The sequence below is a fragment of the Anthonomus grandis genome, chromosome 20 (genome assembly GCF_022605725.1).
Source record: "Anthonomus grandis grandis chromosome 20, icAntGran1.3, whole genome shotgun sequence".
In the NCBI taxonomy this organism is placed as follows: domain Eukaryota; kingdom Metazoa; phylum Arthropoda; class Insecta; order Coleoptera; family Curculionidae; genus Anthonomus; species Anthonomus grandis.
In genome coordinates, this window is record NC_065565.1 from 6,833,918 (window position 1) to 6,859,138 (window position 25,221).

A 25,221-nucleotide genomic window follows, 5' to 3' on the forward strand; every position below is an offset into this window, starting at 1 on the left:
CACATCTCGTGAGAGTCCCCACTTATTTAACCAGTAAGAAATTCATAGGCAAAATCACTGTTTTTTTTTTTAAATTTATGCCTGAAATTTTTTATTTTTTTTTATCGAATATTTCTTCATATTCTTCAGCATTTTTAAAATTTTTATTCTGTACTCTGCCACTAGGGGACAATTCAAAAATACCTTCATAGCTTACCATTTAAACGCATAGATGGCGCTGATTAACACTCCTGAAGTTAGCAATGTTACTTTAAGGGATTTGAATAAATTTTTTTCTATTTTCTTTCATATACATTTTTCCAAGTTTTCATCAGAGATAATTCTTAAAAGTTACAGCACGCTTTTTACTAATTCTATTCTTGACTACCCTTGGATATTATAGACAAAAAACAGTGATTTCTCAGTAGAAATTTTAACTGGTTAAGTATGTGGGGTGGGTGGGGGGGCAAGGGTAATGTCATTAAAAAAAGTGTTTTTTTAGCAGAGAATAATTGTTTTACAGACAAAAATTAAATTTATTAAATAATTCACTTTTTCAGGTTACAGAAAATTAATTATAATTTGTTTTTTTCTCCCCCCACCCACCCCACACATTTAACCAGTAAGAAATTCTTCTGCAAAATCACTGTTTTTTTTTTTTGAATTTTATGCCTGGAATTTTTTATTTTTTTCATCGAATATTTTTTAATATTTTTCAGCATTTATTTAATTTCTATTTTGTACTCTGTACTTTGCCACTAAAGGAAAATTCAGAAATACCTTTAGAGTTTACCATTTAAATGCATAGATGGCGCTGACTAACAAGCCTGAAGTTAGCACGTTTAAAGTTACAGCACGTTTTTTACCAATTCAACCCTTGACTATTCTTGGATAATATAGACGAAAAGCAGTGATTTTTTAGTAGAATTTCTTACTGGTTAAATGTGTGGGGTGGGTTGGGTTGGGTTGGGTTGGGTTGGGTTGGGTTGGGTTGGGTTGGGTTGGGTTGGGTTGGCAATTTTATTGAAAAATGTGTTTTTTTTTGCATAGAATAATTGTTTTAGAGCCAAAAATCAAATTTATTTAATAATTCACTTTTTCAGGTTACAGAAAATTAATTATAATTTGTTTTTTTTCTTAGTGTACTACCCTTGCCCCCCCCACCCACCCCACACTTTTTACCAGTAAAAAATTATCCTGAAAAATCACTGTTTTTTTAAATTTTATGCCTCTTTAGTAATTATTTCGGCTTCAAATCCTATATTATGTGGCAGTAATTGCTTTTTTCCCGGTAGTAGAGTTTTAAGGTTTTTCCACAGTTCTCTTGGATTTTTTCTATGTAAATCAATAGTTTCAGCCTAATATTTCTCTTTTTCAACCCGAATTTTATTTACAATGAAACCTCTATCCTGCATTAGTTCCCTGATCTCAACACTAATCCACTTTTTATCTCAATATTTCTGTTTTTGGACAAATTTAATTTTAGGACACATGCGATTTATGACATTTTTTATTTCAGTGACAAAAGAATCAGCCAAAACATTTACATCGGATATATCCCTGTTCCACTCAATGCTTAAGGAGCTCTTGCCGTAACTGATCATTTTTGTAATTTTTAAAAGACCTTTGATAACATATTATATCTGCATCTTGCTCTCTTTCTCTATTTACATCTATGGACAAAACAGAGTGATCGCAAATTTTGGGTGTTAAATGACCTCTGTGTGGGAGCTGTTTATGATTGGTTATTATATAATCTATAAAGAGTTTGGCTATTAGGGGCAATTCTTGTAGCTGTTTTTTTGATAATATAGACAAAAAACGTTGTTTTTAGTAGAATTTTTGAATGGTTCAATGTGTAGGGTGGGTGGGGGGGTAAGGGTTATTTTATCAAAAAAACATTTTTTTGCAATGAATAATTATTATTTTAGAGGCAAAAATTGAATTTATTTTTTTGTGGGTACAGAAAATTAATAATAATTTGTTTATTTTTTTTAGTACACTGCCCTTACCCCCCCACCCACCCCACACATTTTACCAGTAAGAAATTCTTCTGAAAAATCACTGTTTTTTTTTTCAATTTTATGCCTGGAATTTTTTATTTTTTTATCGAATAATTTTTCATATTTTTTAGCATTTTTTAAATTTCTATTCTGCACTCTGTACTTTGCCACTAAAGGGAAATTCCGAAATACCTTAAGAGTTTACTATTTAAATACATAGATGGCGCTGAATAACACATGTGAAGTTAGCAACGTTACTTTCAGGGATTTAAATTCATTTTTCCTATTTTCTTTTATATATTTTTTCGAAATTTTCATCAAAGTTTACAACGTTTTTTTACCAATTCTACTCTTAAGTACTCTTGGATATTATAAACGAAAAACAGTGATTTTTAAGTGGAATTTTTTACTAGTTAAATGTGTGGGGTGGGTGGAGGGGCAAGGGTAATGTCATTGAAAAATGTGTTTTTTTTGCATAGAATAATTGTTTTAGAGGCAAAAATTAAATTTATTAAATAATTCACTTTTTCAGGTTACAGAAAATTAATTATAATTTGTTTTTTTCTTAATGCTCTACCCTTGCCCACCCACCCACCCCACACTTTTTACCAGTAAGAAATTCTTCTGCAAAATCACTGTTTTTTCGTTCATAATCCTTAATTCATTAACACTGTTTTTGTACAAAATAATTATATATAAAATTATTCTCAAAACTAAATAATATATAAATGGGTCATAGTTTTTGTTTTTCTGAGTGTATTTCGTTTATTTACATTTTATTTATAAAAATTTAGTAAAAAAAAAAACAGTGTTATGGTGATTATGGATGAAAAACAGTGATTTTGCAGAAAAATTTGTTACTGATAAACTGTGTGGGGTGGGTGGGGGGGCTAAGGGTATTTATGTAAAAAAACTGATTTATTGTTTTAGTTGTTTTTCAGCTTTTATCAAAAAAATCAAGCAAATCCGTGCTCTGCAAGCTTTTTTGTGTCATTTTTTTGAAACCAACACCAGACATCAAATTTGGGCTAAAAAATATTATCAAACCAATAAACCGTTACATTTTAATCCCCAAATATAAATTCATAAAAAAGATCTATTATATAATAAACGATAGAGAAGCAGAGTGCAAAGTAAGAACACCCAAGAGTGAAAAATAGATTTACTAATAAAAAGAATAAGAAAGAGAGTCTTAATAGAGACAAGTGAAAAAAACATTGAAAAAACTGCTTCCTTAATTCCACAATTAATTTTTTTTTATAACTTCTTCAAATAAATTAAAAAATAAATAAACATATTAATAATAACCTGAAACCTGAAAAAATTAATTATTTAAGGCAATTATTTTATGCAAAAAAATGTTTGTTTTTTATCAAAACCACCCTTGCACCCCCCACCCACCCCACACATTTTCCCAGTAAGAAAATCTCCTAAAAACTCACTGTTTTTCAGGGTTTTTCTCCCTAAGAAAGGGTTGCGTTAATGAAAAATGTTTCTTATGCAAAAAATACGACAGATTGCAGGCAAACCTACTTCCAAAGGAAACTAACTAATAATGAAATTACACCCCGCCTTTTATACCCCTAAAAGTTCCTTTTCTTCCAAGAAACCCTTTAAAAACAGCATTATAAATTTAGCGTCTTATTTAAGGCCCTACGGCTCTATTCGAGGTAGAATTTAGGACACTGCAAATAAAATACGTTCCTCGGATTATTACGGTTTGCCAGCAACATAGTATTGGATATAGAACATGTTCACTTTTAATGCTATAAAGCGTATAAGCATTGAGCATTATTTTCCTACTAAGAAACAGAAAAATTGACTTTTTTTTACCTAAAAATTACAATCTAATACACACTAAAGCGGTACTTTACATCTACTGGTGGCATATGCATAAGTCAATCGAAAATTCATGAGTTTTCTTCGGGTTTTCTCCCTCTTTATGACGTCACAAACCGACCGATGGGGGTCGGGAAAGTGGTCGAAAATCAAACGGAACTGACGCCCAATTTAGACCTTCCGGGGTTCGATTGTTGTTTGGCCCGGATTTTAGGGCAAAGGGTGATAAAACCGCACGAAAAGGCCAAAGGTGCAAAGTGTATGATGCACTATTATTAATTGGATATAATATGCGGTCTAATTAGTTATTATTCGATAAAAAAAATTAAAATTAGCTTGCCACATCACTTTGTATTGCAACTATACATGTCACACACCCCAATATCGCTTTACGAGAGAGAGAGAGAGAGAGAGATAGATCATGTCCATGAATATTGGAAGACTTGTTGACATTCTTACTTGGCTAACAAATGACGTCACTGTCTTATCGCTTCATAAAAGTTAATATTTGAATCATGGTTCATATGTTCTTGAATATTGGCAAGTGAATTTTCAAATTAAAGGATTTTTTAGTTACTTGGAGAACGTTTGCGAGAAACGTATTGGAGCGATTTATTTAAAACTTATGGAAGTTGATGTCTTGTACCCAGGTGAGGTCTGAAAGATTTTTTTTTTAAATCGGCTTAATAAAAGTGGAGTTTTTGCATGATACTATTTAGAAAAATAGTGATTTTGCAATGGAATTTCTTACGGGTAAGCTGTGTGGGGTGGGTGGGGGGTGTACGGGTAGTGTTGTTAAAAAACGGTTTTTATATTAAATAAAAGAACCGGTTTTACAAAAGACTACCCTTACACCCCCCACCCACCCCACACATTTATCCAGTAATAATTTTTTTTGCAAAATGACTTTTTCAGAATAATATCGTGCGAAAACTCCACTTCCATTAAACGGAATAAAAAAAAAATTCTTTCAGACCTCACTCCTATACAAGAAATCAATCTCCATAAGTTTCAAAAAAATCTCTTCACTAGATACCTCGCAAACGATCTCCAAAAACCTAAAAAACCCTTTAATTTGAAAATTCACTTTCCACATCACTCTGTATTGCAACTATACATGCAACTGGTACATTTTGATTAAACACTGATTTTTTGGAAGAATTTTTTATTGGATAAGTGTGTGGGGTGGGCGGGGGGGGTAAGAAGAGTTTATATAAAAAACGTGAATATTGCAGAAAAAAATTATTTTGGAGGAAAAATTCGTTTTTTATTTCATATTTGTTAATTATGTATATACTTTATATTACTTAAATTTAATATAATTTTTTTATATTATTATTTAGTACAAAAACAGTGTTAATGAATTAAGGATTATGAACGAAAAACAGTGATTTTGCAGAGGAATTTCTTACTGGTTAAATATGTGGGGTGGGTGGGTGGGCAAGGGTAGTGTACTAAAAAAAAAACAAATTATTATTAATTTTCTATAACCTGAAAAAGTGAATTATTTTATAAATTCAATTTTTGCCTCTAAAACAATTATTCTCTGCAAAAACACACTTTTTTTAATAACATTACCCTTGCCCCTCCACCCACCCCACATACTTAACCAGTTAAAATTTCTATTAAAAAATCACTGTTTTTCTTCTATATTATCCAAGGGTATTTAAGGGTAGAATTGGTAAAGAACGTTGTAAATTTTAAGATCGTTGCTAACTTCAGACGTGTTAGTCAGCGCCATCTATGCATTTAAATGGTAAACTCTAAAGGTATTTCTGAATTTTCCTTTAATGGAACCTTCCTTTTTTTTTATTTCTATTTTGTACTCCAAACTACAGAGTACAAAATAAAAATAAAAAAAATGCTAAAAAATATTCGACGAAAAAAATAAAAAATTCCAGGCATAAAATAAAAAAAAAAAACAGTGATTTTTCAGAAGAATTTCTTACTGGTCAAATGTGTGGGGTGGGTGGGGGGGGCAAGGGTAGTACGCTAAAAGAAAATCAAAGTATAATTAATTTTCTGTAACCTGAAAAAGTGAATTATTTAATGAACCAAATTTTTGTCTCTAAAACAATTATTTTCTGCAAAAAAAAACACATTTTTCAATAACATTACCCTTGCCCCCCCCACCCACCCCACACATTTAACCAGTTAAAATTTCTACTAAAAAATCACTAGTTTTCGTCTATATTATCTAAGGGTAGTCAAGGGTAGAATTGGTAAAAAACGTTGTAACCTCTGATGAAAATTTCGAAAAAATATATAAAGGAAAATAGGAAAAATTAATTCAAATCGCTTGAAGTGAGGTTGCTAACTTCAGTAAACTCTTAAGGTATTTCCGAATTTCTCTTTAGTGGCAAAGTACAGAGTGCAGAATAGAAATTTTAAAAAATTTTGAAAAATATGAAAAAAATTCGATAAAAAAAATAAAAAATTCCAGGCATAACATCGAAAAAAAAACAATGATTTTTCATTAGAATTTCTTACTGGTAAATTGTGTGGGGCGGGTGGGGGGTGTAAGGGTAATGTAACTAAAATTTTTTTTTTGTATTTTTTAGCTTTTATTAAAGCGAAAGAACTAAGAAAACTCATAATAAAAAAAATATTTTTCTTCTAAGGAAATTATTTATTGCAAAAAAAAACGTTTTTTAATTAAATTACCCTTAGCCCCCCACCCACCCCACACACTTGACCAGTTAAAATTTCTACTAAAAATCACCGTTTTTCTTCTATATTATCCAAGGGTATTTAAGGGTAGAATTGGTAAAGAACGTCGTAATTTATAAGATTGATCAAGAATTATTTCTAATGAAAATTTCGAAAAAATATATAAAAGAAAATAGGAAAAATTAATTCAAATCCCTTAAAGTAACGTTGCTAACTTCAGGCCTGTTAGTCAACACCATCTATGCGTTTAAACGGTATATATTTTTTAAGAAATGCGTTGCTAACTTCAGACGTGTTAATCAGCGCCATCTATGTATGTAAGCGGGAAGCTGTTAAGGCACTTCTGAATTGAACATGGAAAACTGGGTTTTCAATGGAAAAACTTGAATAATGTGAGAAGTTAATTCAACTCGTTCAATAATATTAAAAAAATTCTCTGATAAGAATCACTTAGAATGTCTGGGAAAAACATGAAAAACTGTGTGAAAAAATACTAGAAAATCCTGGAAAATATAAAAAATTACGTCTAATTTCTGGCATAAAATGTACAAAATGACCCTAAAAGATTCTAAGAAAAATAACCTTAAATATGTAAAAAAAAATTATTTAAATGCCTGGATTAGACATGACATTTTTGATCGTTATCTGGATACTACAAGAATTTAATTTAAATCATAAATAATGGAAAAAAATAATTGAAAAGTCTGGAAAATAGTTCAAAAATTACGCCATTAGTATATAATATATCACTTAAATTTAATATAATTTTATATATAAATATTTAATATAAAAATAGTGTCTTTAGATATATTATATAAACTAAATACAATGATTTTCTAGAGGAATTTCTCCTGGGTAAATGTGTGGGGTGGGTGGGGGGCCAAGGGTAATTTAATTAAAAAACATTTTTTTTCAGTAAATAATTTTCTTAGAAAAAAAATATTTTTTTTATTACATTACCCTTACACCCCCCACCCACCCCACACATTTACCCAGTAAGAAGTTCTTTTGGAAAATCACTATTTTCATATTAAATATTTATATAAAAAATTATAATAAATTAAAGTGATATATAATATACTAATCGCGTAATAAACAAATATAATATAAAAGACGAAAATCAGGGTTTTTCTCGTTTTACTTAAAAGCTTCGAGGTTACCTGAAAAAAGCATAAATACAAAAATTATCAATTTCTTAATTGCCTACAAGTTTTTTCCTCTAATGCCAATAACTTTCTGCAAAATACCCGTTTTTCATAAATAATACCCTTAGCCCCCCACCCACCCCACACAGTTTACCAGTAAGAAATTCTTTTGAAAAATCTGTTTTTTTTAACCATAAATTCTATTGGAATTCTTTATATTTAAAAAAGTTCCTCATCAATTTCCTCAATTTTTAGTGAAAACCTCAATAAAATGCCTGAAATAGTTATCAAGTTATTATAGAAAAAAGCGCTTGACCTCGTCAAGGTCACCAAAAAAAACCACCTTATAATGCCATTTTAAACGATAAATTTAAATGGAAGTTCCTTTAGCCCTGGATTCAGAAATAAATTCTCTGGAAGCGTCGTTAGAGGTTCTAAAAATTTCCTGGTTATCCAGAGTTAAACCCAGTAAGCACCTGAGGTCCCTTTAACTGACTTTCTGTCATTTAAACTCGATTTTATCGAAAACTACTTAAGATATTTCACTGAAACAAATTGCACTGGATTCAGAATTAAATTCTCTGGAAACGTTGTGGAGGGTCAAAAAGCCTCCACCCAAAAGTTCCCAAGTTATCCAGAGTTAAAGCAAGTAGTAGCTCCCAAGATCTCCTAAACCGACTTCTTATCATTTAAACTCGATTTTCTTAAAAACCCCTCAACATATTTTAATGAAATGAGCTGACGTGGATTTAGACTTAAATTCTCTGGAAATTTTGTGGAAAGTCCAAAAGTCTCCACCCGAAAGTTTCCAAGTTATCCAGAGCTAAACTAAGTAGTGGAACCTGGGCACCATTAAATCGACCTTTCGTCACTAAAACTCAATTTTCTCAAAAACTACATAAGATATTTTACTGAAACAAATTGCACTGGATTCAAAATTAAATTCTCTGGAAATGTTGTTTAGAGTCCAAAAGTCTCCACCTAAAAGTTTCCAAGTTATCCAGACCTAAACAAAGTAGTGGAACCTGATGGCTTTAATGAATGAACTTTGAAGTTATATTAGAAAAGTATAGATATAAAAGTTATAGATTTTTTTAAGACAATTATTTTTTGCAAATTATGCGTTTTTCATAAAAAATACCCTTAGCCCCCCATCCACCCCACATAGCTTACCAGTAAGAAATTCTTTTAAAAAATCACTGTTTTTCGGTCATAAATTCGTGCTACAAAAATCTTTGTACACGAAAATATTCCCTGGAAAATTCCTCAATTTTGAGTGAAAACCCCAATAAAATACCTACAATAGTTTTCAAGTTATCTTGGATAGAAGTGCTAGTTGTATGGATGGAAGTAATACCAGACATGAGGCAACTTAAACGGCTGTAACTCGGTGAATTTTGCTACTAAAAAAATGTTTTTTACAACAAATTATTTGCAAAGGAACCTCTAATAATTGCCTGAAAGAATCATGAAAATCCCTCAAAAACTTCTTGAGTTATCATCAAAAGTGTCGTTCGTCGTCAAAGTCCTCACAAAAATTGAAAAACAGTTTAGGGTCATTGTGAACATAAAACCCTCCGAATTCAATGTGAAAAACAGGTTCAATGATCCTGGAAATTGACCTAAAGGCACCACGTCGCCTTTCAGAACCATTTTCCTGCAAATCAGATGTTTCATCGACCCATAAAACTGGAAAATTCCTGTCTGAACCTATGCCAAGTTTGTTTGAAAATTCACTTTCCCAATCAGTCTGTATAAAAACTATCTCTCTTACTCGTACACCCTTACATCGAAGTCAGAGCAGGAAAGAGAGCAAGAAACAGCTTTAGACAATCATAAGAACCAAAGGAAAGAACCAGAAGTTAATATAGGGCGCAGGGAGTATAAAACCTTTTAGACCAATGGCTTTATTTGCTCGATAATTAATCACTAAAAACGTCCTACTATCGGGTCATCTAATAGCTGTCCGTCAGCTGTTTTGATTTGCCCCGTAAACCCTGCCTTAATATTTACTTGGGACCGAGCTAATGAAACGTCATAACATTAACGTGAAATGTGGGAATAAGGGAGGAGGGTTTGTTTGAGCTTTTAAGTACAAAATAACACACTTTCCTAGACGTATTACAGGGGGTTTCCCCACTTAACAAACCGACGTCGTTTATTTCGAAATTTACCGCATCATTGCGCTTTGGAATGGGGAACAATGGGGATAAGGGACAACAATGGGCCCTCCATATTCACTCACAATCGATTCACGTTATCGCTTTTTCTTTCCAGGTTGACATCATCATGGAGGAAGAATTCTCCTTGTTGCAGAACATGTCGGATTACACCCTGCTGGACCACAACTCCACCCTGTTTCCTTATGACAGAAACTCCACTCTGGAAGGTCAGTATGTTCCTTATAAAAAAAGAACGAGCGGAAAACGGGGTCCAAAGGTCGTAATTTATTTACTCCGTATGCCCCGACGCGACCTTATTCAGTTTCCTTTTTTGTTAAAACTGACACTTAATTGGATTTCTACCTCTCGCTCGGTGAAACTTGCTCGTTTATGGGGAAATATTCATGAAAATTAGGCTCGCGTCCATGTCAGATTTCAAAGGGTGAAACTGCCCGTTACCTTTTCCTCTGTTATTACGGAGGGAGCAATTTTTCCAACCCTAAAGTTTCATTTGCTTTATGTGGTGAAGGTGCGGTGGTGTGATGTTGCACCCCCAGATCAGTGGATTAAAGAGAAACTAAGGAATCTGAGTCATGTGACTTAGGGTTTATGGTTTTCGGGTTTATTGGACTGTTGCAATATGATATTCGTCTGAATTTTCGTTGGAAATTGAAGTGTTGCCTCAGTTTCTGCTGTATTGTTACCCCAGCTCAATCTACCCTTGCCCTAGCTGCTAGGAAGGAAGAAACGAAGTGGAACCTGGGTAACTGGTTTCTCCTGAGATAAATCATCAAATTCTAAACGGCTTTCGGACTGTTCCAACTTGATTTTGTGCCTAAATTTCCAAATATCTCGTTCGTTTCTGCTGTACTGCTACTTCAGCCCAATCTACCCTTGCCCCAGCTTCCAGGAAGGAAGAAACGAAGTGGAACCTGAGTGACTGGTTTCTCCTGACATAAGTCATCCATTTCTCAACGGTTTTCGGACAGTTCCAACTTAATTTTGTGCCTAAATTTCCAAATATCTCGTTCGTTTCCGCTGTATTGTTACCCCAACTCAATCTACCCTTACCTCACCTCCCAGGAAGGAAGAAACGAAGTGGAACCTGGGTGACTGGTTTCTCCTGACATAAGTCATCAATTTCTCAACGGTTTTCGAACAGTTCCCACTTGATTTTGTGTCTAAATTTCCAAATATCTCGTTCGTTTCTGCTGTATTGTCACCCCAGCTCCATCTACCCTTGTCCCAGCTTCCAGGAAGGAAGAAACGAAGTGGAACCTGGGTGACTGGTTTCTCCTGACATAAATCATCAATTTCTTAACGGTTTTCAGACTGATCCAACTTGATTTTGTGCCTAAATTTCCAAATATCTCGTTCGTTTCTGCTGTATTGTTACCCCAGCTCCTTCTACCCTTGCCTCACCTCCCAGGAAGGAAGAAACGAAGTGGAACCTGGGTGACTGGTTTCTCTTGACATAAATCTTGAATTTCTTAATGGTTTTCGGACAGTTCCAACTTGATTTAGTGTCTAAATTTCCAAATATCTCGTTCGTTTCTGTTGTATTGTTACCCCAGCTCAAACTACACTTACCGCACCTCCCAGGAAGGAAGAAACGAAGTGGAACCTGGGTGACTGGTTTCTCCTGAGATAAATCATCAATTTCTTAACGGCTTTCGGACAGTTCCCACTTGATTTTGTGCCTAAATTTCCAAATATTTCGTTCGTTTCTACTGTATTGTTACCCCAGCTACTTCTACCCTTGCCCTAGCTCCCAGGAAGGAAGAAACGAAGTGGAACCTGGGTGACTGGTTTCTCCTGACATAAATCATCAATTTCTTAACGGTTTTCGGACAGTTCCCACTTGTTTTTGTGCCTAAATTTCCAAATATTTCGTTCGTTTCTGCTGTATTGTTACCCCAGCTCAATCTACCCTTACCTTACCTCCCAGGAAGGAAGAAACGAAGTGGAACCTGGGTAACTGGTTTCTCCTGACATAAATCTTCAATTTCTCAACGGTTTTCGGACAGTTCCAACATGATTTTGTGTCTAAATTTCCAAATATCTCGTTCGTTTCTGCTGTACTGCTACTTCAGCCCAATCTACCCTTACCCCAGCTTCCACGAAGGAAGAAACGAAGTGGAACCTGAGTGACTGGTTTCTCCTGACATAAGTCATCCATTTCTCAATGGTTTTCGGACAGTTCCAACTCGATTTTGTGTCTAAATTTCCAAATATCTCGTTCGTTTCTGCTGTATTGTTACCCCAGCTCAATCTACCCTTACCTCACCTCCCAGGAAGGAAGAAACGAAGTGGAACCTGGGTGACTGGTTTCTCTTGACATACATCTTCAATTTTTAAACAATTTTTGAACAATTCCGACTTGTTTTTGTATCAAAATTTCCAAATATTACGTTCGTTTCTGCTGTACTGCTACCTCAACTCCTTCTCCCCTTACCGCACCTCCCAATAAGGCCACAAACAAAGTGGAACCTGGGTCACTGGATTCTCTTGACTACTTCAGACCATTCCAACTAAAAAAACTCCTTCTACCATTACTCCCAAGAAGGAAACCAGCCAAGAACCATCTCGACCTGAGACCATATTGACTTGGGAAGGGCATGGGGATGTGCCTAACCCATACACATCCAGGAATATCGTTCACTCATGGTACTTTCTTATATTCCAGAACGTAACCAATTCATACTTCCAATATGGAGGCAGGTGTTGTGGAGTATCCTGTATGCCGGGATGGTAATAGTGGCCACCGGCGGTAACTTGATCGTGATCTGGATCGTGCTTGCGCACAAACGAATGCGAACTGTGACTAATTACTTTTTACGTAAGTAGTGATTTAATAATTTCGTCCCTTTAAATTATTAATTTATTATCGGGGACAAATCACGTTTCCGGTTTAATTGCTGACGTACCCGCTGACACTGTGACTAATGACCACCGGCGGTCAAGAGTAATCGAGTGAAATTTAAATTGTATCCTGTTAGTATGTATGTATATATTTGCTGCAATCGATTGGGTGATGCTAAATTTGGTCTGTTTTTGATGAAAGTATCCGGTTTGATGTTAATTGAACTGTTTTATGTACAATAAAATTGGCAACAAAAGATTTTTAAGAATTAACAGAGAGGTTTGTTTTTGGGTAATTTAGATGTGGGTAGCACTAAGGTTTGATTGGAAGTGGATTCAGAAGCGTGAATAATTATTTATTAGCCCTTGAGAGTATTAAAAAATACGAAAATTTTGGTCAAGAGGTTTTTCTTGATTTTCTCCCACTGTATGGGGAATAGACTTATAATTTTTACACCTGAAGATAACCAGTGTAATTCCAAACAACTTTTATTTAAACAATTTTTTTATCGGACTAATAGATTTTTTGCAAAAAATTAAAAACTTGGATGTACCCTTTTGAATTTCTGTAATGCATGGGACTTTTTATTTTTTTTTAGCTTTTCTATTGGAAATAGAGAATTTTGTTATAAGAGTTTTTTTATTGGATTTTTATGAGCAATATATAGCAAAAAAAATTTTTGATTTGGACAATTTTTTAAAAATTTCCAATTTTCAGCCCGTTTTGGGTCCAAAACCGAAAAATGCCAATAACTTTTTTCCCGTTGATTTTTGGAAAAAATATGTAAAATACTTTTCGTTTTGGGCTTAAAAAATACATCCAATGCAAAAATAAAAAATATAAAATTTCTTATACATTTCGAGAAAATTGCATTTTTTTGATTAGAGTTTTTTCTTGATTTTCTCCCACTGTATGAAAAATAAAATTATAATTTTTATTTCTGAGGATACTCTGCATGATTCCAAGCAACTTTTATAAAAACAACTTTTTTCTCAGATCAATAGATTTTTTGTCAAAAAATAAAATGTGATTTTTAAAGAAAAATCATGGGTGTACCCCTTCAATTTCTATAATGCACACTTTTTATTTTTTTTTAGCTTTCCTATGGGAAATAGAGAATTTTATTATATGAGTTTTTTGATTGGATTTTCATGAGCAATATACAGCAAAAAAAAATTTTGATTTGGACAATTTTTTGAAAATTTTCAATTTTAAGCCAGTTTTGGTCCAAAACCGAAAAATGCCAATAACTCCTTTATCAGTAATTTTCCGAAAAAATGTATAAAATACTTTAAGTTTTGCCCTTAAAGGGAGTATCTATTTCAAAAATAAAAACTCTAAAATTTCCCATAGATTTTGAGTAAATTGAGTTTTTTTGTTTTGAGGTTTTTTTGGATTTTCTCCCACTGTGTTAAATATAAACTTATAATTTTTATTTCCAAGGATACTCTGCATAATTCCAAACAGCTTTCATATAAACAATATTTCTCTCAGACCCACAGATTTTTTGTAAAAAATTAAAATGTGATTTTTAAGGAAAAATCATGGGTAATGCAAGGGTTCTTATGGAAATTACCCTTTTTATTTATTTTTAGCTTTCCTATGGAAAATAGAGAGTTTTGACATAAGAGTTTTTTGATTGGTTTTTTATGAGCAATACACAACAAAAAAATTTTTTGATTCGGACAATTTTTAAAAATTTTCCAATTTTTTAGAGTTTTGGCCAAAAACCGAAAAATTCCAATAACTCCTTTACTGTTCATTTTTCGAAAAAATGTCTAGGATACTTTTAATTTTGCCCTTAAAAGGAGTATCCATTGCAAAAGTAAAAACTTCGAAATTTTCAATAGATTTTGAGAAAATTCAGTTTTTTGGTTTTGAAGTTTTTTAGGATTTTCTCCCACTGTATGAAAAATAAAATTATATTTTTTATTTTTAAGGATTCTCTGCATGATTCTAAACAACTTTTATAAAAGCAAAATTTCTCTCAGACCCATAGATTTTTTGTAAAAAATTAAAATATGATTTTTAAAGAAAAATCATAGGTAATGCAAGGGTTCTTATGGAAATTACACTTTTTATTTTTTTTTAGCTTTCCTATGGGAAATAGAGAGTTTTGACATAAGAGTTTTTTAATTGGTTTTTATGAGCAATCCACAGCAACAAAAATTTTTCATTCGGACAATTTTTCAAAATTTGCCAATTTTTAGCGAGTTTTGGCCAAAAATCGAAAAAATTCCAATAACTCCTTTACTGTTCGTTTTTCGAAAAAATGTCTAGGATACTTATTTTGACCTTAAAAGGAGTATCCATTGCAAAAATAAAAACTTCGAAATTTTTAATAGATTTTGAGAAAATTAAGTTTTTTGGTTTTGAAGTTTTTTAGAATTTTCTCCCACTGTATGAAAAATAAAATTATAATTTTTCTTTTTAAGGATACTCTGCATAATTCCAAACAACTTTTATATAAACAACATTTCTCTCAGACCCATAGATTTTTCGTAAAAAATTAAAATGTGATTTTTAAAGAAAAATCATGGGTCCTTTAATTTCGATAATGCACACTTTTTTTTTTTTTTCGGTTTTCTATGGGAAATAAAGAGTTTTGACATAAAAGTTTTTTAATTGGTTTTTTATGAGCAATACATAGCAAAAAAAATTTTTAGATTTGGACAATTTTTCAAAATTTCCAATTTTTAGCCAGTTTTGGTCCAAAACCGAAAAATGCCAATAACTTCTTTATTAGTCATTTTTCGAAAAAATTTATAAAATACTTTTAGTTTTGCCCTTAAAGGCAGTATCTATTGCAAAAATAAAAACTCTAAAATTTTTCATAGATTTTGAGAAAATTGAGTTTTTTGGTTTTGAGGTTTTTTGAGATTTTCTCCCACTGTATGAAAAATAAAATTATAATTTTTATTTCTAGGGATACTCTGTATGAATCCAAACAACTTTTATACAAAGAATATTTTTCTCAGATCAATAGATTTTTTGTAAAAAAATAAAATGTGATTTCTAAAGAAAAATCATGGGTCAGCACATGTTCTTATGGAAATTCACTATTTAATTTTTTATAGCTTTGCTATGCGATATAGAGAATTTTGTTATAAGAGTTTTTTGATGTCTTTTTTATGAGCAATATATATCAAAAAAAAAATCTCGATTCCGCCAACTTTTCAAAAATTTTCAAATTTCTGGCCAGTTCTGACCCAAAACCGAAAAACGTAAATAACTCTTTTCCCGTTCATTTTTCGAAAAAAAAAAATAAAACACTTTTCGTTTCACGCTTAAAAAATACATCTATTGCAAAAATAAAAAATATAAAACTTCCCATACACTTTAAGAAAATCCCTTTTTCCGTTTAGAGCTTTTCCTTCTCAAAAAATTACGTCAGACTGTCTGTAAAAGGCCCAAAATGGCCCGAAAAACAACAACAACAACAAATCATAATTAGAAAGTGCTTTGATGAAAATTAAAATAACCTGACCAAGCGTTTTCCGTATTTATTTGAAACAATAACGTGATTGATACGATCTGAAAAGGGATCGATTAAAAAGTGCGACTCGTGATAATTAATTAACGAATTTAAGGGGTGCGGGTTAATGGAAATTTAGCATGCATATGATATATTTAAATAAAAAAACTCCTTACTATCCTTGACAAAACGATGGGCACGACTCTGACTCGAATACAAAGCGATTTAATTAAAACCCTTAATAGTAATAACAAAAATTCTTGTCTGCGGTGGTCGTAAATAAAATTTATTAAATTCCGGTTTAATTATTGTAAGAAAAAAACCCTTATTACTGAAAATGTCCCTAAAAACCCTTGGGCATCCCTATGGCTCTATAAAAGTCTAAAATAAAGATCCCTATAATATATATATGGAGCCATTGATAACAATCATACTGCAATTTCCAAGCCTAAATAAATCAAGTTTTAGAGCGTCCTTCTGTCTCTCTCTCTCACATATTAAATCGATCGTAATAATATTTTGTTTTCCTCGTCAAACTTTATGAATGGATAAAATTTCTTGTATGGTTTTATAGGCGGTCATAAATCTGCGAGAATGCCGCATTTAATTCGGAAAAGGTATAGGGAAGATACATTGTTGTCCCGGAGACCGTTCGGATTGCGTCAATGTGGTTTTTTATTATTTTTTTATACGGTGAAAGAAATTGTTTGACACACAAAAAAGGGGTTTTCTCGAAACGTATTGGAGATTTTATATTTTTTATTTTTGTAATCGATGCCTTTTTTAAGCGTTAAACGAAAAGTGTTTTACAAGTTTTTTCGAAAAATTAACGCGAAAAGAGTTATTTGCGTTTTTCGGTTTTGGGTCAGAACTGGCTAGAAATTTGAAAATTTTTGAAAAGTTGGCAGAATCGAGATTTTTTTTATATATATTGCTCATAAAAAAGACATCAAAAAACTCTTATAACAAAATTCTATATATCCCATAGCAAAGCTATAAAAAATTAAAAAAGTGTAGTTTTCATAAGAGCACGTGCTTTACGGAAATTCAAAGGGGTACCCCCCCATGATTTTTCTTTAAAAATCACATTTTAATTTTTTACAAAAAATCTATAGGTCTGAGAGAAATATTGTTTTTATAAAAGTTGTTTGGAATTATGCAGAGTATCCTTAGAAATAAAAATTATAATTTTATTTTTCATACAGTGGGAGAAAATCCCAAAAAACCCTAAAACCAAAAAACTCAATTTTCTCAAAATCTATTGAAAATTTCGAAGTTTTTATTTTTGCAATGGATACTCCTTTTAAGGGCAAAATTAAAAATATATTAGACATTTTTTCGAAAAACGAATAGTAAAGGAGTTATTGGAATTTTTCGGTTTTTGACCAAAACTCGTTAAAAATTGGCAAATTTTGAAAAATTGTCCCATTAAAAAAAAATTTTTGCTGTGTATTGCTCATAAAAAACCAATCAAAAAACTCTTATGTCAAAACTCTCTATTTCCCATAGGAAAGCTAAAAAAAAAATAAAAATGGTAATTTCCATAAGAACCCTTGCATTACCCATGATTTTTCTTTAAAAATCACATTTAATTTTTTTACAAAAAATCTATAGGTCTGAGAAAAATGTTGTTAATATAAAAGTTGTTTAGAATAATGCATGTTATCTTAATAAATTAAAATTATAAGTCTCTTTGCCATACAGTGGGAGAAAATCCCAAAAAACTTCAAAACCAAAAAACTCAATTTTCTCAAAATTTATAGAAAATTTTAAAGTTTTTATTTTTGTAATGGATACTCTTTTTAAGGGCAAAATTAAAAGTATCCTAGACATTTTTTTGATAAACGAATAGTAAAGGAGTTATTCGAATTTTTTCGGTTTTTGGCCAAAACTCGCTAAAAATTGGCAAATTTTGAAAAATTGTCCGAATCAAAAATTTTTTTTGCTGTGTATTGCTCATAAAAAACCAATTAAAAAACTCTTATATCAAAACTCTGTATTTCCCATAGGAAAGCTAAAAAAAAATAAAAAGGGTAATTTCCATAAGAACCCTTGTACCTATGATTTTTCTTTAAAAATCACATTTTATTTTTTTACAAAAAATCTATGGGTCTGAGAAAAATGTTGTTTATATAAAAGTTGTTTGGAATCATGCGGAGTATGGTTAGAAATAAAAATTATAATTTTATTTTCCATACAGTGGGAGAAAATCAAGAAAAACCTCAAAACCAAAAAACTCAATTTTCTCAAAATCTATGGAAAATTTTAGAGTTTTTATTTTTGCAATGGCTACTCCCTTTAAGGGCAAAACTAAAAGTATTTTATACATTTTTTTCAAAAATGAACAGGAAAAAAGTTATTGGCATTTTTCGGTTTTGGACCAAAACTGGCTAGAAATTTTGAAAATTTTAAAAAATCGGCCAAATCCAAAAATTTTTTTTGCTATATATTGCCCATAAAAATCCAATCAAAAAACTCTCATAACAAAATTTTCTATTTCTCACAGGAAAGCTAAAAAAAAATAAAAAGTGTAATTTCCATAAGAACCCCTTGCATTACGGAAATCGAAAGACATTTTATTTTTTTACAAAAAATGTGTGGGTCTCAGAAAGATATTGTTTTCATAAAAGTTATTGAGAATCATGCAAAGTATCTTTAGAAGTAAAAATTATAATTTTATTTTCGATACAGTGGGAGAAAATCCCCAATAAATTAAAAGTGATTGAAATTTTTCGATTTTTAAAATTTCTTCCAGTTTTAACGTAATTTTTCCACTATTTTCCAGACTTTCGAATTATTTTTTTCCATTATTTAGGATTTAAATTGAATTCTTGTAGGGTCCAGATAAGGATAAAAATTATCACGTCTAATCCAGGCATTTAATTATTTTTTTTCACATATTTAAGGTAATTTTTCTTACAAGCTTTTAGAGACATTTTGTACATTTTATGCCTGGAATTTCACATCATTTTTTATTTCTTCTAGGGAATTTAATTAATTTTTTATATTTTCCAAAGTTTTTTAGTATTTTTTCACACAGTTTTCCATGTTTTTCCCAGACATTCCAAGTGTTTCTTATCAGAGAATTTTTTTAAATTTTATTTAACGAGTTGAATTAACTTTTCACATCACTCAAGTTTTTCCATTGAAAACCCAGTTTTCCATGTTCAATTCAGGAGCTTCCTTAACAGCTTCCCGCTTACATACATAGATGGCGCCAACTAACACGTCTGAAGTTAGCAACGCATTTCTTAAGAAATACATACCGTTTAAACGCATAGATAATATAGACGAAAAACAGTGATTTTTTAGTAGAAATTTTAACTGGTTAAATTTGTGGGGTGGGTGGGGGGGCAAGGGTAATTTTATTAAAAAATGTGTTTTTTTTTGCAAAGAATAATAGTCTAAGAGACAATAATTAAATTTATGAAATAATTAACTTTTTCAGGTTACAGAAAATTAATTAAAATTTGTTTTTTTTTTTAGTATACTACCCTTGCCCCCCCACCCACCCCACACATTTAACCAGTGAGAAATTTTTCTGAAAAATCTTTGATTTTTTTGTTGAATTTTATGCTTAGAATTTTTTATTTCTTTTATCAAATAATTTTCATATTTTCTAGAATTTTTAAAATTTCCATTCTGCACTCTGGCGTTTGTCACTAGAAGGAAATTCGTAAATACCTTCAGAGCTTACTATTTAAATACGTAGATGGCGCTGACCAACAGGTCTGAAGTTTGCAACGTTTCCTAAGAAATGCTTTAAGAGCTTGCCATTTAAACGCATAGATGGCGCTGATTAACAATCCTGAAGTTAGCAACGTTACTTTAAGGGATTTGAATTAATTTTTTCTTATTTTCTTTTATATATTTTTTCGAAAGTTTAATCAGAGTTTACAACGTTTTTTACCAATTCTACCCTTGACTACCCTTAGATATTATAGACGAAAAACAGTGATTTTTTAGTAGAATTTTTACTGGTTAAGTGTGTGGGGTGGGTGGGGGGGCAAGGGTAATGGTAATGAAAAATGTGTTTTTTTGCAGAGAATAATTGTTTTAGAGACAAAAATTGAATTTATTAAATAATTCACTTTTTCAGGATACAGAAAATTAATTCAAATTTGTTTATTTGTTTTTAAACATTAAACATTTTAAACAAAAATTTAACCAGTAAGAAATTCATAGGCAAAATCACTGTTTTTTTTTTAAATTTATGCCTGGAATTTTTTATTTTTTTTATCGAATATTTCTTCATATTTTTCAGTATTTTTAAAATTTTTATTCTGTACTCTGCCACTAGGGGACAATTCAAAAATACCTTCAGAGCTTACCATTTAAATGCATAGATGGCGCTGACTAACACGTCTGAAGTTAGCAACGCGTTTCTTGAGAAATGTCATTTAGGCTTATTGTTTAAGTGCACAGATGGCGCTGATCAACACGCCTGAAGTTAGCAACGTTACTTTAGGAGATTTGAAATAATTTTTTCCTGTTTTCTTTGATATAATTTTTGATCAATTGTAAAAATTAAATTTTTTACTAATTCTACCCTTGACTTCCCTTGGAAAATATAGACGAAAAACGGTTATTTTTTAGTACAATTTTTCACTGGTTAAAAGTGTGGGGTGGGTGGGGGGGCAAGGGTAATGTTATTAAAAAAAGTGTTTTTTTTGCAGAGAATAATTGTTTTAGAAGCAAAAATTGAATTTATTAAATAATTCACTTTTTCAGGATACAGAAAATTAATTCAAATTTGTTTATTTTTTTTTAGTATACTACCCTTGCCCCCCCACCCACCCCACAAATTTAACCAGTAAGAAATTCATAGGCAAAATCACTGTTTTTTTTAAAATTTATGCCTGGAATTTTTTATTTTTTTTATCGAATATTTCTTCATATTTTTCAGTATTTTTAAAATTTTTATTCTGTACTTTGCCACTAGGGGACAATTCAAAAATACCTTCAGAGCTTACCATTTAAATGCATAGATGGCGCTGACTAACACGCCTGAAGTTAGCAACGTTACTTTAAGGGATTTGAATTAATTTTTTTCTATTTTCTTTCATATACACTTTTCCAAGTTTTCATTAAAGATAATTCTTAAAAGTTACCACGTTTTTTACCAATTCTACCCTTGACTACCCTTGGATAATATAAACAAAAAACGGTGATTTTTTTGTAGAATTTTTAACTGGTTAAATATGTGGGGTGGGTGGGGGGGGGCAAGGGTATAATTGATAAAAAACATTTATTATTGTCTTCCATTTATTAATCCAATTAATTCTAATAGCTCATTCTTTATATATCTCTAAAAATAAAAGTCAAGAGGGGTTAGGTCCGGTGGTCGAGGTGGCCAATGAATCGGGCCACAAGTCGCAATCTAATTTTTTATAACCTGAAAATGTGAATTATTTAATAAATTTAATTTTTCCTTTAAAGCAAATATTTACTGCAAAAAAACGACATTTTTCAATAGCAAAACTCTTACCCCCCCACCCACCCCACACACTTTACCAGTAAGAAATCCTTATTAAAAATCACTGTTTTTCGTCCATAATATTTAATCTAATAGTACTGTTTTTATATTAAATATTAGTATATAATATACAAACAATTATATAAAATTTAAGGAAATAAAAAATATAATTTGATTGGATAATTTGAACGAAAAACAGTGATTTTTTAGAAGAATTTCTTACTGGTAAAGTGTGTGGGGTGGGTGGGGGGTGTAAGGGTATTATTATTAAAAAATAAATATTATTGAAAATTACATTTTTTTTTATTAAACTACCCTTGCCCCCCCACCCACCCTACACACTTTACCAGTAAGAAATCCTTATTAAAAATCACTGTTTTTCGTCCACATCATCCAATCTAATAACACTGTTTTTATTATAAATATTTATATATAAAAACATATCAAATTTAAAAAAAGAAACAATGTTAATAAATTAAATATTGAATATATATTTTTTGCAAAAAAATGTTGTTTTTCATCGACAAAACCCTTGCCCCCCCACCCACCCCACACATTTAACCAGTAAGAAATTCATAAGCAAAATCACTATTTTTTTTTTAATTTTATGCCTAGAATTTGTTATTTTTTGTCGTATAATTTTTCAGCATTTTTTAAATTTCTATTCTGCACTCTAACACTAGGGGGCAATTACCATTTAAACGCATAGATGGCGCTAACTAACACGCCTGAAGTTAGCAACGATACTTCCAGATTAACATTAATTTTTCATATGCTTTTAGGGTAGAGTAAATGAATTCTCAAGCTTCTAGAGTGACTTTCATATCGTCCAAAAGTCAATTTTCTTTTACCTCCCATAAACTTAAAACATTATATTTTTTTTAAATTTCGTTCATATCCTACTATGATTTTCATAAATTTCACTCATTTTTTTCCAGTAAACCTCTCGGTAGCGGACACCATGGTCTCCACCCTGAACGTCACCTTCAACTACGTCTACATGCTCTACTCCCATTGGCCCTTCGGCGAACTCTACTGCAAAATCAGCCAATTTATCGCGGTCTTATCTGTCTGTGCCAGCGTGTTCTCGTTAATGTCCATATCCATAGACCGGTAAGTGTATCAGACCGAATCAGTTTCTAGAAACTCATGCACCAACTCCATTTCCCGAACTCTTCGTTTCTCTTCCATTAAAACTTTGTTTGACACTAAACCGAGGACGTGAAGTGTTCCCGCTTGATAAAACTCGAACATGCATTCAAACCGACTTTGTTGCGTTATCCGTTAGTTTGTAAATCGCTAAATTACGCTCAAGCTCGAGAACCCTCGTCTGCTTTAACGCGTTTAAATTAGCGCCTTTAATTTAGGACGCCCTAAAAATATACACGTCTGGCAAGCTTCCTTCAGTACAGCACTCGAAACCTTGGTTTGCCCAAGGTGTATATGATCCTCTAACGTTCCACTTGCACTTGTTTCAGATACATGGCGATTATGACGCCACTAAAGCCGCGCATGAGTAGAGCGATGACTCTGATACTCGCCCTATTTACGTGGGTTATGGGGATCGTTATAGGGATGCCCTCGTTGCTCTATTACAAGACTTACAGGGATAGATACGCGAGTGGGGACGAGAGGGTGATATGTTATCCGGAGTGGCCGGACGGGACTACTAGTGATAGTCTTTATGAGTATTAGTAAGTATAGTTGTAGTAGAGTAGTAATTGTGATAATGAGGTGGAATATTTAAAATAAAAATTGTGTTCTTAGATTGGATGTTATTTATGGAAATCAGTGATTTTTTTGGGGAATTTTTTACTGGTAAAGTGTGTGGGGTGGGTGGAGGGCAAGGGTTTTGTTAATGAAAAACAACGTTTTTTTGCAAAAAATATATATTTAATATTTAATTTATTAACATTGTTTCTTTTTTTAAATTTCATAGGTTTTTATATATAAATATTTATAATAAAAACAGTGTTATTAGGTTGGATGATATGGACGAAAAACAGTGATTTTTAAGAAGGATTTCTTACTGGTAAAGTGTGTAGGGTGGGTGGGGGGGCAAGGGTAGTTTACTAAAAAAAAATGTACTTTTCAATAATATTTATTTTTTAATAATAATACCCTTACACCCCCCACCCACCCCACACACTTTACCAGTAAGAAATTCTTCTAAAAAATCACTGTTTTTCGTTCATATTATCTATTCTAATTATAGTATCTGTTTATTTAAATTATATATAATTATACGTATATTATGTATTAATATTTAGTATAAAAACAGTGCTATTAGATTGGGTAGTATGGACGAAAAACACTAATTTTTCAGAAGAATTTCTTACTGGTAAAGTGTGTGGGGTGGGTGGGGGGGCAAGGGTTTTGTTATTGAAAAATGTCGTTTTTTGCATAATATTTGCTTAAGAGGAAAAATTAAATTTATTAAATAATTCACATTTTCAGGTTACAAAAAATTAGATTTTGACTTGTGGCCCGATTCATTGGCCACCTCGACCACCGGACCTAACTCCTCTTGACTTTTATTTTTAGAGTTAAATAAAGAATGAACTACAACAACTAATTAGATTAACAAATGGAATACAATTTTAATTTTTTTTTATCAATTATACCCTTGCCCCCCCACCCACCCCACACATTACCAGCAAGAAATTCTTCTAAAAAATCACTGTTTTTTGTTCAAATTATCCAATCTAATTGTATTTTTTATTTACTTAAATTTTATATAATTGTTTCTATATTATATACTAATATTTAATATAAAAACAGTACTATTAAATTGGATAATATAGACGAAAAACAGTGATTTTTCAGAAGAATTTCTTACTGGTAAAGTGTGTGGGGTGGGTGGGGGGACAAGGGTTTTGCTATTGAAAAATGTCTTTTTTTGCAGTAAATATTTGCTTTCAAGGAAAAATTTAATTTATTAATTAATTCACTTTTTCAGGTTACAAAAAATTAGATTGCGACTTGTGGTCCGATTAATTGGCCACCTCGGCCACCAGGCTTAACTCCTCTTGACTTTTATTTTTAGAGTTAAATAAAGAATGAGCTATAACAAATAATTAGATTAATAAATGGAAGACAATTTTAATTTTTTTTATCAATTATACCCTTGCCCCCCCACCCACCCCACACATTTAACCAGTAAGAAATCCTTCTAAAAATCACTGTTTTTTGTTTATTATCTATTCAAATTATACTATTTGTTTACTTAAATTTTATATAATTATACGTATATTATATACTAATATTTAATATAAAAACAGTGTTATTGGATTGGATAGTATGGACGAAAAACAGTGATTTTTCCGAAGAATTTCTTACTGGTAAAGTGTGTGGGGTGGGTGGGGGGGCAAGGGTTTTGCTATTGAAAAATGTCGTTTTTTGCAGAAAATATTTGCTTTAAAGGAAAAGTTTAATTTATTTAATAATTAACTTTTTCAGGTTACAAGAAATTAGATTGTGGCTCGTAGCCGGATTCATTGGCCACCTCGGCCACCAGGCCTAACCCCTCTTGACTTTTAATTTTAGAGTTATATAAAGAATGAGCTATAAAAATTAATTGGATTAATAAAAGGAATACAATTTTAATTT

The 25,221-nt window shown here is 31.5% G+C and overlaps 2 protein-coding genes across 4 annotated transcripts in view; one reads left to right on the top strand and one right to left on the bottom strand.

Annotated features, from left to right (window-relative positions):
• The window catches only part of LOC126747893 (kanadaptin-like), a 246,814-nt gene that overhangs the window by 208,527 nt on the left and 13,066 nt on the right, over positions 1–25,221 (bottom strand). The window lies entirely within an intron of this gene.
• LOC126747900 (tachykinin-like peptides receptor 99D) overlaps positions 1–25,221 on the top strand; it is a 161,958-nt gene that overhangs the window by 105,136 nt on the left and 31,601 nt on the right. For 2 of the 3 annotated variants that reach the window (XR_007664457.1, XM_050456869.1), the window contains exons 2-5: positions 9,914–10,025; positions 12,485–12,637; positions 22,551–22,725; positions 23,091–23,306. Coding sequence is in view for 2 of the 3 variants with exons in the window: in XM_050456869.1 (XP_050312826.1) it covers positions 9,914–10,025; positions 12,485–12,637; positions 22,551–22,725; positions 23,091–23,306 (656 nt within the window). In the remaining variant the exon portion in view is untranslated. The remainder of the gene's footprint in view (positions 1–9,913; positions 10,026–12,484; positions 12,638–22,550; positions 22,726–23,090; positions 23,307–25,221) is intronic. The other variant, XM_050456871.1, reaches the window with a different exon arrangement.